The sequence below is a fragment of the Taudactylus pleione genome, unplaced genomic scaffold, assembly GCF_031769625.1.
Source record: "Taudactylus pleione unplaced genomic scaffold, aTauple2 ptg000451l, whole genome shotgun sequence".
Classification (NCBI taxonomy): domain Eukaryota; kingdom Metazoa; phylum Chordata; class Amphibia; order Anura; family Myobatrachidae; genus Taudactylus; species Taudactylus pleione.
In genome coordinates, this window is record NW_028284853.1 from 3583672 (window position 1) to 3602736 (window position 19065).

Below are 19065 nucleotides of genomic sequence, written 5' to 3' on the forward strand. Positions count from 1 at the left end.
CCCTGCAGCTTCCGCTATATAACTTTCAGTCTGTGACTTCCTGCTGTCTCCATTCCCCTCATCACAGTATGTCACTATCCCTGTCACATGCTGCCCTGTCCTCACTTACACATGACTCATCTCCTGATATACTCTGTGCTGCTGGGGACCCTGCAGCTTCCACTATATAACTTTCAGTCTGTGACTTCCTGCTGTCTCCATTCCCCTCATCACAGTATGTCACTATCCCTGTCACATGCTGCCCTGTCCTCACTTACACATGACTCATCTCATGATATACTCTGTGCTGCTGTGGACCCTGCTGCTTCCACTATATAAATCTGTACCCTCTTGTTGGCCCTAATTCACCTCCTCTTATGTCACACTGTCTTATCTGTGCTGCTGGGGGACTCTGTTCCTTTTTGTCTTTACTGACAGGCACACAAGTTGATAAGCCACTGCCTCCAACATGATCAGTGCAGCAAAGCTCTGATCTGATTGGCTATACGATGTTTTGTTTGGCAGTTGATCATTACATTTTATTAGTTGATCAGACACTGCCATATATAAAAAGTTATTTCTTGGGTGTAAGCCATACTTTAAGAGGCCGAATGAGAATTAAAAAAGGGAAGACTATATTGCCATTTATGATCGACAGTGTGACAGCAGTACTCATTCATTTATTAGCCATTTTTTACATAGCACGCACTTTTTAGCACTTTACAAAGAATCTTTAGTCATTCAATCAGTTTCTGCCCCAGTGGAGCTTCAAATTCATATATCCATATTCCCTACCACATGTACGCACACATACTCATTGCAGGAAGACCTTTTTTTTTATATATATTTTTTTTTTTGAGCTGTAGAGGTGTGAAGACAAGCGAGGTATTCCTTACATAATAGTCGGAAATGTTCCAATAGAACCTTGCGGCTTATTGAATCTGCCCCTACGTTTCCCTGCTGTGATGCTTCTTTCGGGCGACTCAATTCAGCACAATGTTGGATAGCCCCGGGGAGGAGTTCCCAAAGCTATTCAATTGACCGTGCTGTTTACCCCAACTAGAACCACTTTAGTCAGAGAACGATGGCTACCACGGCTTAAGATGGGTGTTTAGTCGAGCTTTCCGGCACTCTCTGACTAAAGTGCTGGCCGCAATGATGTTAAGCACTAAGCCGGAAAACAGTATCGTGTCCAGCACTTATGTCCTGTAGTCTGACATAACATCGCAGTCAATTGAATAGCTCCGTTAACTCCTTCCCAGAGCTATTCAACATTGCGCTGAATTGAATCGCCCCCCTTATTTGTTGAAACACCTTGTGAAAATACAGACATTACATCTACTTATGTTGCAGTTTAAAGGACCACTAAACCCCAAAATGTGAAGTTTCAGATCTGAACCTTTACAGGGAGCTACTACTACTTCACATCGTGACCGGTCTTGTGTAGGTCAAAAGCTGATTTTGCAGACATTTCAGTTACAGCGACATAGCTGCCCGTAGCTGTGTGTATGAATCTGCCAATCAACAGGCTGCCTCGCCACCTCCGATCTATCAAACAGGTGCCCCAAAAAATGAATTCCCCTATCAAGTCCTATGTAGTTGCTTGCTATGGTAATATCACTCATGTTAATTTAATATTTTTTCTTCAGTCATTATACAGACAATTTGCAGCAGTATAAATTGATTTGCAGCAAAGTTCTATGGTGGGAATGTAATTGTTTTTGCATGTCTGTCGGAGTCATTCAGTTGTTTCTGCCGACTGGCATTAATGCATAATTTCTGCTCGCTGCCTCCTGAGGTGACTAGCAGAAATCTTCGAAAATGCCCCTTTTGGGCGCCCAAACTGCTAAGCAGTAGTTTAGATGGGTTTAGGATCAGTTATCATAGATTAGCTTTGATATGAGCTTTGTCCTTCTTGATTATCATTTGTTATATTAGTTTGTGGAAAGCTGTGAGGTGGCAGTTCTGAAGACTGCATGCGGGTTAACATGTCAACATCAGAAATATTGATATTGTCATAATCTTGACATTCCCAAGAGGCTTATGCTGGGTACACACTGGACGATGTCTAGTGTGTACTGCCCTCGCTAGCGGCAGGATCCGGCGGGGTGCCTGCATCGGCAAGCGTATACACTTACGTTATCGCTTGTCAGACCTACATGTAGGTCCGAAGGACTATGCGCGGAAGCGCGCGTGTTCATTGACGGTGCACACCCACTGGACGTCTTAAAGAATTTGTCGTAACGAATGGTCGTTATCTGCATATTCATTTAAAATGTTGTCTAGTGTGTACCTGTTTTGAGGGTTAGCATTAGGGATGCCATTCGGTTAGGATCAGAAGAAAACCTGCATGGCGACTTAACATGTATCGACATGGTTGAAGTGAAGACACTTGCGTTATATATTCTGTTTTATAGATATTAGGCTGGCTTCAATGCGCAGCCAATAATGACAAGTATTATTGAAGGAAAATGAACTGTAAAATACAGGTTTCCCTATGTAAGAAAGCTACAAATAAACATTCTCCAATGTCTATCCATAACCTGCCATTCTGTATAGGTAAATGCACTCCAGTACCACATTACAGTTCATTGTGCTGTTGGAATCCCTAAACACTGGCCTAGGCAATCATCTGACATCTTTGGGCGATATTCAATTGTTTTTGCGGTCTGGATTTCCCGTCTAAAGTGACAAAAGATCGAGGGGAGCTGTTCAATTGATGCCCATTGTTGCGCTGAACGCGCCCATAGTAGTCAGGTTTAGCCGCGTAAAACGGCTACCTCCGACCAAAGAGCGAAAAGTGCTGTTTGGGCACCCAAACGGGTTACTCTTTCGCCCATTTCAGCTCGCACCCCCCCTGGGGCTGCGAGCTGAAATAGTGCGCTGGCAGTCGGTCATGCCCGACAGGAGCTACAATTGAATAGCACCTGTTGGGCGCGTAAGGAGGCGAAACAATTGAATACCACCCATTGTGTTTCTTCCAGAACAGAATGTGTCCCCACCACGCAGTGGAAGCCTTACTGAGTGCAGCAACTCTCGGTCATGTAGGACTATAACGGACTGTCCTGTACAGTTAATACTATGTTGCTTCTTATCACTTCCGTCTAATGTGTGCATGGAACTTGGATACTCCCAAGCCCTGTGACAGCTGACAGAGACCGATTCCCAGCTGCCAGTGTTTGCACAGACCAGATCAGAAGAGTCTCCAGAGAAACTATTCCTAAAATGTCTATTGATTAGACTCCATCATCAGGGTGTGCAAAGTACGCTTCTTATATATCCAATGTCCCATGCAGAAAATACTTCTGTTATACATGTAAATGTTATGTAGCATATTTTAAAATCATTTAACTTTAGTTAGCACATATATGTAATTGGCACCTGTATGTTAATGTCCATTGTCTGTAATTATCTTAAGCTGGGTACACACTGAAGAGATATATCTGCAGATGATGGTTGTTCATACACACTTAACAACCATCATCTGTGTTGGTGGGGGCGGGTCCCGCTGGCCGGGGGAGTGTGGAGCCCCCCTCCCCGCGGCTGCTGCTGCTGCAAATGTACGGGCAGTTGGCTGACCACCCGAACACACAGCACGATGCCCCAATATGTCTGCAGATATATTGGCTGTGCAGCACAACGAACGCGGTATGTCTGTGAACGACGTCTTTCACAATCATATCACTGGCCGACAAGCACCCGAGTTATTGTCCGATCAGGTGTTCGCCCAGTATTTCTGCCAGTGTGTACCCAGCATTACACAGCGGAACGGCAAGTCCGTCTAATCTGATGATGTCCTTTGCTCTATGTAAAGTATGTGGCACAAACACCCTTGGCTCCAGCAGCACTATCGGTTAATGTATTAGCATACAGCTACTTAGTGGTCACAGAGCAAACACCTATAACCAAATTAGCTATTGTGGCCATCCATCATGGTCATTTTAAAAGGTGTTTAGGTACATTTTAGACTGTACATTATAAATGCTAGATAGAAGCTGATTGGTTGCTGTGGTTAACACCACTAGTCCACTCTTTATGACGCTTGATACATTTCCCCCCCAAGTTAGTGGGTTTTTTTGCTTGGAGAAACCATTTATGATGATGATGAAAGCGATATATGGGGACCCCGTGCCACAACAAGCAACCGGCATCTCTGTTTAAGAGTTCCAGTGTCCAAAGCTATTTACACTGGTTGTATAAATGCAAGTTGTTTGTATATACAGTGCAACTGGCACCGTGCTGTATACTGCCCTTCACAGCATGTTAAATAGCTGCCTCTGGCAACCTAAGCAAACCTTTTAGATTCAGGCAGGCGTCCGACAAACTGTCATGGAGAGTAAAGTGAAGGAGAAATGTAGGGCGCTGCCTTATCTAAACCAACCATTGAGGTGTAAGTGCTTTGAATCCGCATAGTTTCACAGTAATGCCATGCTACCAAGTTGAATTGTGATATACTGTACCTCCTGTTACATTTTTCTGGGCATTGTGTCATGAATGTGTCTTGTGTTATGGTACAGAGAGGAGATAAATCCGATAAAAGATCCCATGCCTGCACAATCATTTTCTGGAAAGCCATTATCCACACATTTCTGAGGAAGAATGTGGGGGAAAACGAAATAGTTGCTGTTATGTCTGTTTTTGAAGTATTGGCAAACATGATGCCCACTCACCAATGTAACGTGCAGGGGACCTTTTGGACATTGAGGGGTATCCAATTAGCCGCGATAACGCTAAGTTTTCTCCGTAGAAAACTTTACGGACCCATCACACGAATTTGCCGCTTATCGCATATATGCGCGTTCCCATATATAGCGTTCCCGCTAGGCTGTTTTAGTAGGGTGCGGCACCCTGCCCTCCAGAAGGAGGGCAAAATGCACCCTGCCCTCCAGAAGGAGGGCAAAAAGCACCCTGCCCTCGCAGGCTGTGGGTGCAGTCTTCACCCGCGGGACGCAGTGTCCCGCGGGTGGAGAAATGTGCGGTGACCCGGTCACCACCGGAGAATAGACGCCGGGCGCATGTGCCCGGCATCTGTTCTCCCTGTCTGCAGCGCTTGGGGGCTGGCCGGCATGTCCGTAAGTGCCGGGCATGCCCCCAAGTATGATGAAAAAGGTGACGCGTCTTATAGACACGCCCCCTTTTATGGCCACGCCCCCTTTTCGCCCGTGTGCACAAAGTTGCCCTCTCTAGCTTCGGCACCCTGCCTGCCGCCGGAGCTAAAGTGAACACTACATATATCATGCAATCCTATTGCAAAACCGACTATAACACATTCGCACGATAATTCTTGCAGGGATGACAGGTGAAAATAGGGGAATTCAGCCTGTATCCCAAAAAAAGGTTAATATCGGGTAACTGTATAGAAAACTCTGTGAGTCGCCATAATCAAAGGGTTTGGGGATCTTAAATTGCGTCATGGCTGCTATCTATCTGCATTATGCTATAACTGTGGAAATATTATAGAACGATTCCAAATAGTAAAAAACAAGTCCCAATCATTCCGCATTATAGATCCCGATATATTTCATATTGTTTTTGTTGGCCTGAGATTATACATCAAACAACCCGGCTCAGTGATTGCTAATTAAATCTGATAGATGTCACACACTTAGTGCTTGGGGTTTTGACCACACATACAGGGAGCAAATTCTATACTGTTTAGCTGTTTAGTCCGCCGCCCCCCCCTTTTTATTTTCGTTACCGCACTTTGTTCCCTTGTTCATCCAGCACAATTCGGCGTTGATTGAGACGTTGTGTCGGCCTTTGAGGGCCACCCGTTTCACAGCTCTGGTCTGGGCTAATGTTCCAGATTAATACGCTCAATGGGTGCGATTGCCCTACTGGCAGACAACTGCTCTGCAGCGGTATATTATCCTTGTCTGCTAATGTTTGCTTTTAGAAGCCACTGACCACAGCAGTTATGCTCTGCATGACCTCATCACACATCAAAGGCTAGAGAACATATATGCAGGCTTTATGTATGCGAACAGTAATGTGAAAATATATGTATTCATTGCCATGGCAATGCTATTTTGCTGATGCAGACTGCAGTAAAGTTTTCCTCTTCACGAGACACAACTTCAAAGCCTTCAGCCGTGATTCAAACTTTCCAACAATTTTTTTATTTTTTATTTTTTTTATTTCTTATGTGCAAAGAAAACTTTTGATGCTGTTGATACTCTGGAAACACTGTGCTCGTTTCAACAAATGCTGGCAATCAGCTGACCTTTTAATTTTCCTGGAAAAATGATTCCTCCAGAAATGACAGCTTGCTAATTTTCCATCTGACATGAAGTAACGGAATGCGGTTTCGCTATTTACTATATTTATACGTATATATATATTAGCAATCTATGTACTGTGTGGTTGCTGGAGCGGTCTCCTTTGATTCTCACAGTGCTCTTTTCATTCCACTCGCAGGTTTCCAAGTCGATCTGTTTACATTTAGCCGGGTATATGGTGGTAGTGCCTAGCGTTCTCATTAGGGCTGGTAGTTACAGCAATAAGGGAGCTGTCAACAATTGATTTTCCTTTTAACCTGGTTATGCTATATATAAGCATGTTTGTTGTTTCCCAATGCCGTTGCATGACTTGAATCTTGAATGTCAGAAACCACTCAAATTAGAATCTGTGCTGCTAAAGAAACTGGGATGAGGTTTAAGGCATATAAGTACATTCTTTGCAAAATTAAAGGACTCATATCCCTCTTTTTTCTGTGTGTATATATATAGATATCTCCCCCAAGCATATCGATTAATTGGCACCTGGGGAATTAGCTGACTGTACATGGCTTACGTATGCAAAAATGGGGTGCAAGAGAAAGTGACCCAAGAAATGTATTTATATAAAGCCAGGTCCCGTGCGACTCTGCTAGTGCTGCACTAAAATGCACCAGCTGACTGCACTGATTCATTTGATATGTGATATCTGTGTGCGACTGAAGGCCCCCATACATCAGAGATTGATTGCAGCAATCGTGCAATTTGCAATCGATTGTGTATAAAAATCTTTCCCTTTTTCAATCGATTGCAAATTGCACGATTGCTGCAATCAATCTCTGATGTATGGGGGCCTTGAGTCTGTAAATGAAGCACTTGGCGTGAAAAAGGCATCAGAGCACTTGGTATACAAATTCAGACTCAGTTGCACACAGATATACAAGTGTCGCATATGAAATGAATCGGTGCAGTCTCCTGGTGCGTCGTAGTCGCATCACGTTGTGACTAAGGATTATTTTCAGACACAAATACCAAGCAGAGTTGAAAGGGACCTGGCGCACCGAGAGGGGCTGTTTGGTGCGACTATATGAAGACGTATTAATATATATAATATAATGAAGAGACGACACAACAGTCAATTAGATCGATGTTTGAATACAACAGCATTTATATCAGGACTGTTCTGATGAAACTGCTGTTGCATTGAAACAAGGATCTAATTGACTGTTGTGTCATCTCTTCATTTAAATCCAAGTGCCGCCGTCAATGGTATATAGTGCATGTTGTTGTTTACGCATCACTACGGAAGGCAACGGAGTAAGATACCTTATTGCATATATATATAGTGTTCCCTCTAGCTCCGGCGGGAGGCAGGGCGCCGGAGCTAGAGAGGGCATGTGCGTGCGCGCGCGCGACCGAGAGGGCGTGGTCATCGAAAAGGGGCGTGTCTATAAGACGCGTCCCCTTTTCGTCACTCTTGGGGGCGTGCCCGGCACTTACGGACACGCCGGGCAGCCCCCAAGCCCCGCAGACAGGGAGAATAGATGCCGGGCGCATGCTATTCTCCGGCGGTGACCGGGTCACCGCACATTTCTTCCCCCGCGGGACACTGCGACCCGCGGGTGAAGACGGTTCCCGTAGGCTGTTAGGGCAAGGCGCTTTTTGCCCTCCTTCTGGAGGGCAGGGCACTTTTTGCCTTCCAGAAAGAGAGCAGGGCGCCGCGCCCCGCTAAAACAACCTAGCGGGAACGCTATATATATATATATATATATATATATATATATATACACACACCCAATCATTTTAGGTACATGGGGCGGTATTCAATTGTATCGCGCCCCCCCCCCATGCACCCGACATGAGCTATTCAATTGTTGCTCCTGTCAGGCGCAAACATTTGCCGGCGCACCATTTCAGCTCGCTGCCCCAGGGGGGTGCGAGCTGAAATGGGTGCAGTGTTACCTGTTTGGGTGCCCAAACGGCACTTTTCGCGATCGCGCCCAGCACTTTGGTTGGGGGTAGCTGTTTTACGCGGCTAAAACCGACCACTATGGGTGCGATGATTGGGCGCGCTTGAACAATTGAATACCACCCAAGGATTCATAGCTGATTTATAGAAATATAGTTATACTCTGTCACTCCCCTTTCATTTAATTTACTTTTACATTTGTAACAGCAACAGTTAGAAATTGCTAGTCTATATAAGTTAACATTTAAATGTATTGATGAGTTCAGTGTATCTATGTCCTGCACCTATTTCTCTATTAGCCGAGTGTTCAGAACAAAATGCGGTTTCGTAACAAAACCTGTAATGAGACCCCTCTCTCACCCTGCAAACCTGTAGCTGTGGGAAGTCTATATGGGGGCACCTTCTAGAAGCCTGCTCAGGTTTCATTACATGCAGTGAGGCACACAGTGCACGTTACCTCTTTACCTACTTTGTGTAATGCTATCTGCTGAGTGGGCTGCACTTCAGTGAAATTGGAGGGGGAGCAGCTTGTGTAAACCGTTTATAGTCATACTGGATCCATTTGTAAATTCCTGCCCTCCAGCTGAGCTGACAGGAAAGAAAAAGCATGGCCAGAAAAAAGAGGCCTTTTCCATCATCTTTTTACACAAAGCACAGAATATAACCCAGTCAATAACCACACAGTCGGGGAAAGTGAATTATCATTAAGAATGATTATCTTGGTACTAGACTGCTGCGTGATAGCCCCGAGCAACATGACATGGCTGGGAAGTTATTAGACTATTATTTACACAAAGGCAACTTTACGCACTTGGTTTCCCAATCTCGCATTCATTTCCACCATCTCTGGAGTAATCGGAGCACATCAGCTCAGGTTACTATATACCCCGTGTGAGATACTTTTGCTGAAAGGCTTTATTTTTCTAGCTTGTACACCAGGCTGCAGTAGCCATTTTTCCTACTACATTATGTCTGTTGATTTAGCGTGATGTATGCGCTGTTATACTGTTAAGTCAGTAACATCATTGGTATTTCAGTGAAAATGTACGGCTATAAACAGATTAAATTCACTTTAGTCCTTTATATATGCGCAGGTATAAATATTCAGTCATAGGGGGGATTTCAACTGTTTTTGGTGCCGGGCGCCCAAATGCAAACTAATGGGAGCCCTGCTCAAATGGCGGCTTGCGACTCTGGGTGGATTTCTGCTCTGCTTTAGGAGGGTGTGAGCAGAAATAATGGGCACCTATGGCACGAACAATTGAATAACTCCCGGTCACTTCAGACTGGGGCTGCGGAAGTTGTGTTGGTCGGATTGTCACAAAGTCGGGTAATGGATAGGCCCCTTTAAAGATAAATGCTAGTTTAGAATGATCAAGAATCAGTCTTCAGCTCTCTAGGTGAACTCATCAGCTGTTTTGACCTCCATTATCATCTCTATGCTGATGATACGAGTATCTACCTTTCCTCCCCTGACCTCTCCCCCTCTCTCCTCACTGGTTATCTCCAACTGTGTCTCTGCTATCTCTCCTTGGATGTCCCACCGATTTCTTAAACTTAATGTGTCTAATGCTGGGTACACACTGGCCGATATATTGGCCGATCAATTGATCGGCCAATATATCTGCTGGCCGTTGGCCAGTGTGTACAGACGATATGTCTGTGAACCGCGTCGTTCACAGCATTGGCTTTGCTGCACAGCCGATGGACAGATATGTCTGCAGACATTTCTGTCCATCGGCAAGTGTAGTGTTCACTCTAGCTCCGGCGGCAGGCAGGGCGCCGGAACTAGAGAGGGCAACCTTGTGCGCGCACCAAAGGCGCAACCGAAAAGGGGGTGTGGTCATGAAAAGGGGGCGTGTCTATAAGACACGTCCCCTTTTCATCCTTCTTGGGGGCATGCCCGGCACTTACGGACACGCCGGGCAGCCCCCAAGCACTGCAGACAGTGAGAATAGATGCCAGGCGCATGTGCCCGGCGTCTATTCTCCGGCGGTGACCGGGTCACTGCACATTTCTCCACCCGCGGGACACTGCTGTCACCAGTGCTGACACTCACTGGTGATTGCGGCACCCGCAGGCTGTGAGGGCAGGGCGCTCTTTGCCCTCCTTCTGGAGTGCAGGGTGCTTTTTGCCCTCCAGAAGGAGGGCAAGGCGCCACGCCCCGCTAAAACAGCCTAGCGGGAACGCTAGGCAAGTGTGTACGGGTGGTCTGCAGACCACCTGTAAACACAGTGGCAGCCGCGAGGAGCTGGTTCTGTTATACGGAACTGGCCGTGTCCCTGGAAAAGCAGCTGCATGCCCCAGCTATGGGGAGAGGAATGTTGCTGGTGCTAAAACAGCTTTAAGAGGGAACTCCACAGCTCTTGTATCACATAATTGATGACAAGATAATTTGCTTTTTTGTTAGAAGATGAAGTACATTAAGGTGGGTTTCTATCTTGTCTGCATTAAGCTGGAGAGTTTTGTTAACATGAATCAATTGACTTTGAAAATTAGTTCTCTGAGCTCTCACATCAGTCGCTGCTCATTGCTTAAATTTGCACTGTACTCTGCAAAACAATTATCTGGTTCTGGCAAATGAAAACATCCATTGTGGTCTGTAATCCAGAAGAAGGCAACCTCTCTTCTCTCTTTAAACTTACTGCCACCAGTTTTCTAATCTGAAGTTGGTTATTGCTATATTTGTAACGTGACTAAATCCCATCTCCTATAGAAAGCCTGGACTAAATAACTCTCCAGCTGTTGTGTAACTACAAGTCACAGCATACCCTGCCAGCTATCACCTGGCCGAGCTTGTGGAGAGGCACTTGGATGTCTGTCCATGCTTGTCCTATCAGCTGTAGGCTAGTCTTCCTTTTGTCATAGCCATGCTGGCAGATATATGCAGCATTACATTTTGGCCCTCATGTATTCATGTGTCACCAGTGAACCAAGTACCACGAAAATAGTAATCACAGATTTTTTCCTCAGCAAGGGTGATACTTAAAGACTTGGACACGTTAATCTTGAAAGGGGCTATCAAATTCTTACTATCGTTAAGAGGTATAGAGAAGAATAATTGCTGAAGAGGATGTGCGCTTTTCTCATATGGTAATCTGTGGAACATGGATAACACTGACACTTGAAGGTTGATTCTCTGGGATAAAAACGAAAAGGATGGCAGATTACAAACGGGCGACTGCGGAATATTCCCATGGTTTGTTTGCCGTTCTCAAATGTGAAACTTTTGGCTTTTCCCTGTCCTTAAGCTGGCCATCCACTATACAATAGTCTGTCAGATATCTGTCCAATCTGGCTGGTTGGAATGAAAACCTGGAAATGTATGGGAGCAAATGACAGTCGATCATATGGTTTCAAACACTGAAAAAAAGGACAAATAAAATTGTTCAAATTGGTTACATTTGTGTGTTTTAACCAATTTGTCTGAACGACCATTTTTGGCTATTTTCCAGCGTTTGTGAGCAAATGGACGATTGTCATTGGTTCCCATACATTACCAGGTTTTCCTTATAGATATTGCACAGTGAGGCTGGCAGCTGCTTTCATATATCTCCAGCCCAGTGATAGTGATGTTGCTGCAGATCCTGCTGGTGTATGCAGTGCAGAGTTCATGCAGCCACTAGACGTTGTGGGGACAGTTTGTGATGCTATTTACAAAGCAGCTTCTATAGTAAGCACCGCTAGACAGAAAATGCTTTGCCTCAAATACATGTTTATTTGTATTTAGCGGTTTCCACAAGCTTGGGAACCTTTTGTATTCCTCAATAAAGTTCAAAATATTTTTGTTAACTCCTTGATCAAAGGCCTTATTGTTTTCTTTTGGTGATGTATAATAACAGGAAATTTCCACTAGGTTGAGATAGGTATGAGAAAAATACAATGTAGCTTGATGGTCCTGTTCTGTTATGTGCTTGAAACTTAACGATTCTCACAGAGTAGTGCCATGTGGGCGCTTGGGTAACACATAACTGGATGTGTATGTCTGCATGTGCTAGTGTGATAAGAATCCCAAAAGTTCTTTACTTATACTCCTTTATTTGCTGCAATTAAATGCTACTTTAAAAACGCAGGTGCACCAAGTGCCAGCGTGATACAACCCTGTCTCAATTGGGGCGATTCAGTTCACTTGTGGGAATTTAGCTTCAGTGACTGGGAGCTATACAGTTATTTCCCGGGACAAGCCCTGATACTGCACTCAAAGCGGAAATCTGCTCCTGAGGTGCGAACAGAAATCTGCTTCTAGTAAGGCTTCGGGGCTGACAGCTGCATCGTGCCCGAAACATAGCATGGGAGCTGCAGTTTACCGCAGCTAATCTCGGGCATTATGGCAGGAAAATGTTGCTGTCACGGGAACTTATTGAATAGCTCCCGGACACTTAGCTAAGTTCCTGCAAAAGAATTTGGTAACCCCAATGACTCTTTCTCTGTGTGAAAATAATGTGCTTTTTCATTTTTGTATCTTTGACCCTAATAGGCCGGGAACGTGGAGAGAGCCCGTCAACCCTTACTATGTCAACACTGGGTATGCTGTGGCACCCGCCACCAGTGCCAACGACAGCGAGCAACAGAGTATGTCGAGTGATGCGGATACGATGTCTCTAACAGACAGCAGCGTGTAAGTACAGAAAGCCTCCTGTGTATAACAGGACTACATTATTCAAAAACCACCTGTGCGCTCAAATCACTTATACAGACTTTAGTCCCCACTTTGCTGAGTCTTTCCTATGCCGCTTCCTCATTGTCCGGTGTAGGGGCACAGTTGAGCTATAGTCAGCATTAGTGCGAGTATTCCCTTAGTATAAATGACAGAGTTCAGATAAGAAGAAGTGGTCACACACAGACAAACTGAATAACTTATCAGCAAAACACATAATAAAGAGAGAGTATGCTTTGTTTGTATATTGTGGCTGCTAGGAGTGCAGGTCAGGATTACAGTACAGAACGTTAGAGGCCCTGCACTCCTATTTTACCCTCTACCATAAAGTCTGCGGGAGACAAAACTGTTGAGAAAAAAATATATATGTATATATGTGTGTGTGTACACACACACACACACACACACACACACAGGTTTAGGGCTCCTGGGGGGGGACCATGCGTCCGGCGGTAATACTACACCCAGAGAGAGAGAGAGAGTGTTCATTTTAGCACCCGGCACCTGTCACAACCCGTGCAGTTCCTCTTTCCTGCCTGGGGTGTCGCACTAGATACAGACCAGAGTGTGCTAGAGGCACCAGAGCAGAGAGCGACACCCCAGGCAGGAAAGAGGAACTGCACATGTTGTGACAGGTGCAGGGGGCTCGAAGGAACACGAGAGAGATTCACCCAGTGGTCCCTTTATTTAGTTATTTAGTTAACACAAAGCTGGGTATTCATGCGCACTGGAATATAGTGGCTGGGGTATGCAGCATTTAGATAAGAGGGTGCCGGTCCCTCTCAGTGGTAAATACAATACTGATAATGGTATCTATTGCGCTTCCCCTATGGTGTATTTGATAATATCTTGTGAATTGCTAAATCAGTAAGGTTCTCTGCTGGTTAATCAAAAATGACATGCATTTAATGTGGGGATATATAACCATATGAGAAATGCTGCTGGTCAAAGTGCACAATGTTAAATGTTGCAATATGGAAATCACAATATAAACACTAATTCTGGTTTACACACACATTGTAAAAAATGGTGCAGTAGAGGCAATAATAGTGAATTGTATCTTTAAAATACTTGAAGAAGTTCAAACACTGATGTGGAATTAACAGGTGGCGTCGCAACCTGTAATAGTCCTGATCTGTAGCTTCCTTAATTGAAGAAAGTCTTGTGTGCAGTGAATTATGGCACTTTGTGATGAGAGTCACAATGTACAGTACCTGCTGAGTGGGGACCTCTGGTGGCTGTCCGTCCAGACTGATTCAGGCTTCCCGCCAGGGACGCAGCAAACGGCTCTGCTGGTGGTCCGCTGGTCCTTTCCCTGAAGCTGAGGTCTGTGGTTGGTGCAGCGGGTTTCCCAGCAAGGGTTGACCGCATGGTTGCTGTGCCTTCCTCTCCTACGTGTCAGCTGCTGTCGGGCGGTCTCCAAATGTTGCAGCGCTGTATGGTTCGGTTTCTCTGGACTTCCGGATAGAGCGCGCTCTAGTGAGGTGCGGTAAAGTGATGGGTAGGTATAGAGCAACCATGCAATAATGGTATACGAGTTCTCAGTCTGTGGTCCCAACGCATTTCGGCCCTTAGGCCTTCCTCTGGGGGTGTGGCTATCCGGAAGTCCAGAGAAGCTGGACCATACAGCGCTGCAATATTTGGAGACCGCCCGACAGCAGCTGACCCGTAGGAGAGGAAGGCACATATGTACATTGTTACTCTCATCACAAAGTGCCATCATTCACTGCACACAAGACTTGCTTCAATTAAGGAAGCTACCGGTTAGGACTATTACAGGTTGGGACGCCACCTGTTAATTCCACATCAGTGTTTGAACTTCTTCAAGTACTTTCAAGATTAACCAGCAGAGAACCTCATTGATTTAGCAATTCACAAGATATTATCAAATACACCATAAGGGGGAGCGCAATAGATACCATTACCAGTTTTGTCCCTTTATTTAGCTCTGCGTTTCTATTTCTAGACTGGATAGAAGCTATCCTTGGATCCAACAAGGGCTGGAAACACACCTTACAGGTTCTGGTCCATGTTGACATAAATAGTATTGCACAATTGTTGCAGATTTGTCGTTTGCACAATCATGGTGCTAATCTCCAGCTCCACCACATCTCAAAGGTGCTCTATAGGATTTTATAGAAATACTGTATCTGTAGTGTTTCTCAAGCTGGGTCCTCGTGGGAATCCTAATAGTGCATGTTTTCAAGGTATCATCAGGAATAAAAATAGTGCCACCTGCAGATCTAGGTGCATACACACGTAACAATTTTGTGAATGGTTTGTTGGTAACGACCTCGTTATTGTTAAATTGTTTAAAAAAATCGTTCAGTTTGAGTTATAACGATGAACGATGATCACAAATGCCCACTCCCGTTTGTAGTTATCGTTTATCGTCCATTTCAGACTGTCTAACGTGACGATTTTCGTTAAGGGAAGGAACATTATTCGTTCATCGTTCAAAAAATCGTTCATTACACTTCCAAAAATCGTTCACTTTTTCAAGGGAAAATCTGACAGAAAATAGTTGGTTACGAAACCGTTACGCGTGTATGCACCTTCAATCATTTAACACACTGCTACAGCTAGAGGATCTGGAAAACATGCACTGTTAAAGTTCCATGACAACTGGATTTGTAGAGCAAGAGTAGGCAACATATTTGCTTGCCCTTACAGCAAAACAGTGGCAGGACATGCTGGGATGTGTAGTTCTACTGTTCCCTACCCCTGCTGTAGAGTATGATCGCTTGTTTTGGGTACTCCTGTTAATTCCCATTCATGCTATAAACAATTTAACATTTTAAAACGGTACTAGGTCCGAGTTAGATCATTTTTGCTACATGAAAATGGTATGATGTAGATGGAATCTAATCTGAGCGTCTTTTATGCAGAGATGGGATTCCACCTTATAGACTACGGAAGCACCATCGCAGGGAAATGCAAGAAAGTGCCAAAGCAAATGGACGTGTGCCACTACCTCACATTCCAGTAAGTATTAACGTTCAAAAAAAGCATAGGTGGGGAGCGCCTTCCAAATGATCCTCAGTGACGTGTGTCAGACTTTGCTTTGTGCATTGTGTGTCCTGCCACTTGCAGGGATTGGCTTCCTTTGTCTGATTACTGTGACATGCTCGTGGCTTGCACAGAGTACATCAGCAGTGTTTCTGCACTGATACATTACTGGAGACGTGAGGACACACCTACAGATTGTACCGTGCAATACGCTCATGGCTGTGATGGAAAAGGGACAGCATTCCAGACAATGTATTTAATTAAATAAAACAATGATGGGCATAGGTAGTTACATTTCTGTTGTTTCTGTGATTAAAGTAATGCAATTCAGAACCACGTTACTAGGAGTGTTGTGTTGGACAATGCTTCCCAAATGCTGCAACCACTAATCTAGCCACACCTTGGTATTACCATGCCAATGTTTTAACCAGTGCACCTTTCCCGGGATATCCAATACTAGCGTTTACTACAAGGTTGGTGCTTTTTGTGGCTCATTAGTGCAATCATTGTGCTACCCACTATTCCAGCATCTGACCTCCGATCCAAAACCCTGAACTCAGCAAACATGTTTTGCAGGCTTCTCACATACCCCTACCTGCAAACATGGTCCCCAGTGCTGGAAGATCCTGTCACCGAGCCTCTAGGTTTATCTGCTTAGTAATGTTGATCCCTTTAGTCAGTGTTTTGGGGAGGGAGGTGGCCATTGCTGTTGGTAACCTATTGCATAGTTCGCACACAAGTACAGGGAGGCCCTCATCATACAGTTATGTACATTTGGCTGTGCTGCCTTTGTCGAACAACTGCACCTTATTTTATTGATGAAGTGATAGTCTTCCCATCTTTTCTATGCAAGCAGTTTGGCTTCCTGTCTCTGTTGCTGATATTGAGACCCAATGGGAGATATTCAATTAGCATTGCGGGGATGTAGCTCCCAAATTGAGTGCTCAGAGCTAATCAGTTGCTCCCGCGGTAAGACCACGACTAGCAGTGCAAGAAGAAATCCGAGTTAACTAGTGGCACTCGGGAGATGTAGATTACCGTGACTAGGCATTCATCGCAGTAAGATGCAATGCAAACAATCGAATAGCTCTGGGCACTTAACCTGGGAGCTACGTCCCTGCACTGCTAATTGAATCGCCCCTAATGATTGTAGCATTTTCCCATAGCAATTAAAAGCCCCGGTTTGGTAATATGTGATTTGTTTCTGCGCATCCAACATCAGGTTGTTTCAGTATTTGGTTGGCTGTAAATATTACATCCAGGCCATTCTTGTTTCCAGCGTGATCCGTTCATTTTCAAGTCAGCCTTCCCGTTATGAAAGGGGACTTTTGTTTTCCAGAGTCTGTTCCTTGGCTTTCAACTATCATGTGTTTACCCTGGGGATTAGATTAATCCATCTCTCTGCGCTTTTTGGTTGCCCTCTTGAAGGGTTTCTGCAGCTTATTATTGGTTCCTACACCCTACATCATTTTTATTCTACCTGTATTTACTTTCTGCATGTGTGCTTTGTATGGCGCTAAGCCAGCACAAATACAGTTTAACACCGTTTAGGACTAATACTTTGGAGTAAATAGATGTTTACTTTACCTACTAAGTTTCCGTATGTTGCATTGAAGAGCGTCAGTAATTGTGTAATGGGTGCTTTCTTTCTGAATAATGCTCCTTTATTTTTGGAAATTGTCTTAAAACCACTTTTGATTCCATTGATCTGGCATCACATCACTGCATCGTGGCATTGTGTAACGAGGCACATATGAAAGATTATGTCATTCAAATCTGGAAAGTATTTTTCCCCCCTTTCATTTATGCTTGCCTTTAAAGGCTGTTTCTATTTTCATGTCTGTAAACCCCATATCCTACCTGTGTGCCTTTTCTTTATACACTCTGTTAGAGTGTAAATAGCTCTTATATGTCTGAAACGCCTGCTATGCTGGCCCGTTCATAGCGAGTCCTCTGTTTACGACCCCAGATCCTCTCTTTATGTACCATCTCTGCTGGCCTGGCCATAGCGAGTCCTCTGTCTACGACCCCCGATTCTCTCTTTACGTACTATCTCTCCTGGCCTGGCCATATAACAGTTCTCTGTCTACAACCCCCGATTCTCTCTTTATGGTCCATCTCTCCTGGCCTGGCCATAGCAAGTCCTCTCTCTATGGCACAGTCTTCTATGTACCATCTCTCCTGGCCTCGCCATATACAAGTCCTCTGTCTACGACTCCTGATCCTCTCTATATGTACCATCTCTCCTGGTCATAGCAAGTCTTCTGTCTATGGCCCAGTCCTCTATGTACCATCTCGCCTGGCCTGGCCATAGCGAGTCCCCTGACTATGGTCCAATCCACTATTCAAGTACCATCTCTGCTGGCCTTACCATAGCGAGTCCTCTGTCTACGACTCCTGATCCTCTCTATATGTACCATCTCTGCTGGCCATAGCGAGTCCTCTGTCTATGGCCCAGTCCTCTATGTACCATCTCTGCTGGCCTGGCCATAGCGAGTCCCCTGACAATGGTCCAATCCACTATTCATGTACCATCTCTGCTGGCCTGGTCATAGCGGAATCTTCTTTCTACGACCCCATATCCTCTATTTATGTATCATCTCTGCTGGCCTGGTCATAGCGAGTCCTCTGTCTTCGGCCCAAACCTTTTTTTTTTCATGTACCATCTCTGCTGGCTTCGCCATAGCAAGTATTCTGTATCCCAAACCTCTGCCTCACGTATCACCCAGCCTGGCCATAGCGAGTCCTCTGTCTACGGCCCAAACCTGTGCCTCATGTACTAAATTCAAAACCCTTTACATTGGTTTGTGAGATGGGTGACGTGGTTGTAACTTTAGGAGGATGGGTTCATTCTCTATACTATTCGAATTAATATGGAAACTGCTTAGTGTTTGTCAATTTTGCCTGTTTTACCTAAGAGAAAACAAAACTGACCAACATTTTATAAAGGTGAAAGTCTTCTCATTCAATTTAAAAGGTTGTCAACCTAGCTAACATCTGCCATGTATTGTCCAATCACTTTGCCCACACACAATGTATTATGTATTGTTTTTTTTCGAGTACAATTTGAATTGTTTCAATTTTTGTGCACCCAAATATAATTTAGTAACATTGTTGCCAGTTTCAGGCATTTCACTTGCTCTCACTCTGGTGCGAGCTAGCTGTGTTTGGGGGATGGATCGTACTTAATGAAAGAATGAAAAGTTCAGACTTCCGCATACTGGTTTATTGTTTCC

The 19065-nt window shown here is 44.7% G+C and overlaps 1 protein-coding gene across 2 annotated transcripts in view; it reads left to right on the forward strand.

Annotated features, from left to right (window-relative positions):
* Positions 1 to 19065, forward strand: part of AXIN1 (axin 1) — a 43581-nt gene that overhangs the window by 9696 nt on the left and 14820 nt on the right. For both annotated transcript variants that reach the window (XM_088448146.1, XM_088448147.1), the window contains exons 3-4: positions 12641 to 12781; positions 15709 to 15805. In XM_088448146.1, the coding sequence (XP_088304272.1) occupies positions 12641 to 12781; positions 15709 to 15805 (238 nt within the window). The remainder of the gene's footprint in view (positions 1 to 12640; positions 12782 to 15708; positions 15806 to 19065) is intronic.